Genomic DNA, 2,990 nt, shown 5'->3' with positions numbered 1-2,990 from the left:
ATTACCCTTTATAATTTTTTTACAAATACACAAAGAAACAAACAAATAAATAAACAAAGAAATATAAGAAAAAAATGAAGGCGACCATGTAGAAAGGTATAAAAAAAGACAACCTAGGAGAAGAAGGAAAAAACATAAAAGAAATTGGAGGAAAAAAACATAGAAGGAGGAGGAGGAAAAGAGAAGGAAAAGAAGATAGAGTGAGTGCGTGAGCTAGTAAGATAAGGGAGTAAACACGGTTAGAAGTATTCTGTTAGACTTGATTATAAAATTAATTTGGTCACTGAATATTTTTGGTAATAGAAAGACACTTGTTTGTTTTGAGAGAGATAAAATACTCGTTACTTTGTGAAATGAATGTAGGAGCATGATTCAAATTCAATCCCAACAATATTTACTATTTTACTTCCACATAGAAAATAAGAATGAGAAAAATAAAAAAGGCGAATATATAGTTTGTCCCATAAACAAGTGTGGTATATACAAATGCATGAAACGGCATGAATTAAGACAAGAATGTAGAACACTAGTACTAGATTCTTGTGGAAAAAGGGTCAAAATCATAATGACTTGAGTGGTTCAGTCAGCAACAGCATGGGTGCTGAAGCAGCTGATTGGGGACCATATCGGGAATGAAAACACTTTGCAGTTCTTGGAAGCCCGGTTTTCTTCTTGTTCAGGGATCGAGCTTCTCATATTTTCAGCTTTTGTCTCTGCCTTTCTCAACTTGCTTAGAATCTTATCCATTGATGATGATCGCTTCTTCTCCAATTTCATCTGTCCACACCATTTTCTTAATTTTCATTCTTTTAATTGGATAACCATTTAAATATTGGGCATCAAAATAATTTGTTATTGACTCATTGACTATGAATTTATTTTAAACTTAAGGCAGAGAGAGTGAAATATAGAAATGTTGTTGAATAAAAGAACCTCAAGTTTGCGTATTGCAGCTTCGGCCTTTGCTTTCTGCAAATTCTCCCACGCAATTATTTTGGCTTCCTCTCTCTTTAACCTGCTTCAGAATAAATGTACATTCATAAATTTACAAATACAAAAACGACATCATGTGATTTTTGCACCCTGAATAAGCAATGGAGATTATTATGACACCGCACTTCTCCCAAAAATTTAAACTGATGGGAGGAGACATATGAATAGTTATATTTCTAACACGAATTTTCACGGAATATTCACATGAAAATAACGTTATAAAATCACTTTTTCCAAAAATTTAGACTAATAAAAAGAGACACATGAATGACAAGAGTTATGCAAATGATCCCTTATGCTAGATGCAATTATGAGAAACTAGAAAGAAAATACTTGGAAATGTCTGAGGCCGAGTCTCCAATATCCCAAGGTGAAAATTGGCTGGTTTCTGTACTATTTTCTCTGAACTCTTTGTGGCAACTCAGAGATTTCGTTGCGTGCCTTTTGGATCCCCTGATAAGAGTAGCTTGGCTATCAACCTGCACATCTCTGACCTCAAGCTTAGGGGAATGGCAACCCGGTTGAACCATGGCTGAACCGGTGCAAGATTCTGGAGATGAATGCAGATCACTCTCTGTTTCATCTGCAGGGCTCATTTGTGTTCCTTTGTCACATTTTGAGAACATCATGTCATCCTCATCGTGATTCTTATCTAGTAAATCTGCAAATCAAATTCAATTCTTGTGTTCATTGAAGGTAATGTTATATCATCCTAATGATTGAGACTTTTATACAGAGAAAAATTCTTTCTTTATATGCAACATAGTTCACATTAATTTGTCCAACAGAAAAAGTGTCACACATTTGCTATAAAGTAATAACCAATTCATTACGTATACACAGAATCTCAATACTCAATAGTGTTACCGAACTTTCAAAATTTGGTGGTGTCTTTGGATGAGACCCTGTATTTCATTATTTAGCAGATTCCAATTCCCGCAACATATTCAATCTCAAGTTATATATATAATATTCCTTTTCTAGAAAATACTAATCTTCACTCATCCTTCATTTTATTCTGTAGAAACTTCTACTCTTCATTTTAAAAGAATACAAATTAGTATTTCTTTGTTTATCTATCTATCTATTTATCAAACTTCTGTGTACAGTGGTACACTTTTTATTTTTTTAAACATGAAATAATATACCATTACATAATAATGTATCGGCTAATTTTTTTTAATATTGGTGAGATTTACTGAAATATTGAGATTTATTGATAAATTTCGTTAATATAGGATAATTGTTGAAAAAGAAAAATAGTTAGTAATGATTTCACCAATTTTATGAAATATAAAAAAAATCGCTAATAATAATAATTTCAATTCAAAGTAAATTTAAAAAAAAATCGTAACTAACAATTTCAATTCCAATTTCTCTTTTTAGAAATCGTTATTAACAATTTCATTTATAGAGTGAGAAGAAATAAATGTCACTCACTTATGATATCCTTTAATAGTGTATTATATTATTCTAATCTAAAAATAACGTATTACACAAATATATTTTTCGTAAAATTTTAACTATTTTGGGTTAATTCTTTTTTATTATTAAACATTTTCGTAAAATTAATTTACTGAATGTGTGATATACAATTATACATTATACACTGCTGAGACTACACAATGTAAATCGGTGTGTCTAAAAACACAAATATACTGTAGGTGTTACGATGTCTAAAAATTTACTAATTTAGTGCTTAATTATTAAAAAAAAAATAGTTAATATTTAATTTAAAAATTTAATAAATTTTAAATATTTGAAATTTATTATAAAAAATAAATTGGACAACAAATAAACAGCGAATACTGAATACAGAATTGGCCTGTACTGTACGTCTGTAACAAAGAATTTGGTGTGACTAGTAAAGTAGTAAGTATTGATCAGACCAACATCTAAAAGCAGAATGTCGACACGCACGGATTACAAGGTCTGAGATAAACCCTATGAAAAAGGTTAGGGATAATACCTTTAATAAAAAAAAAAAAAAATTATCT

At 30.3% G+C, this 2,990-nt stretch overlaps 1 protein-coding gene across 1 annotated transcript in view; it reads right to left on the bottom strand.

Annotated features, from left to right (window-relative positions):
• LOC107626782 overlaps positions 382 to 2,990 on the bottom strand; it is a 3,848-nt gene continuing 1,239 nt past the window's right edge. The window contains exons 2-4 of the mRNA XM_016329685.2: positions 1,327 to 1,654; positions 934 to 1,015; positions 382 to 777 (exon numbers count right to left, since the gene is read on the bottom strand). Of these exons, the coding sequence (XP_016185171.1) occupies positions 580 to 777; positions 934 to 1,015; positions 1,327 to 1,654 (608 nt within the window). The 3' untranslated portion in view covers positions 382 to 579. The remainder of the gene's footprint in view (positions 778 to 933; positions 1,016 to 1,326; positions 1,655 to 2,990) is intronic.

The sequence above is a fragment of the Arachis ipaensis genome, chromosome B01 (genome assembly GCF_000816755.2).
Source record: "Arachis ipaensis cultivar K30076 chromosome B01, Araip1.1, whole genome shotgun sequence".
Lineage (NCBI taxonomy): Eukaryota > Viridiplantae > Streptophyta > Magnoliopsida > Fabales > Fabaceae > Arachis > Arachis ipaensis.
Note: the sequence above shows the minus strand (reverse complement) of the source record. Positions and strands in the feature narration are given on the sequence as shown.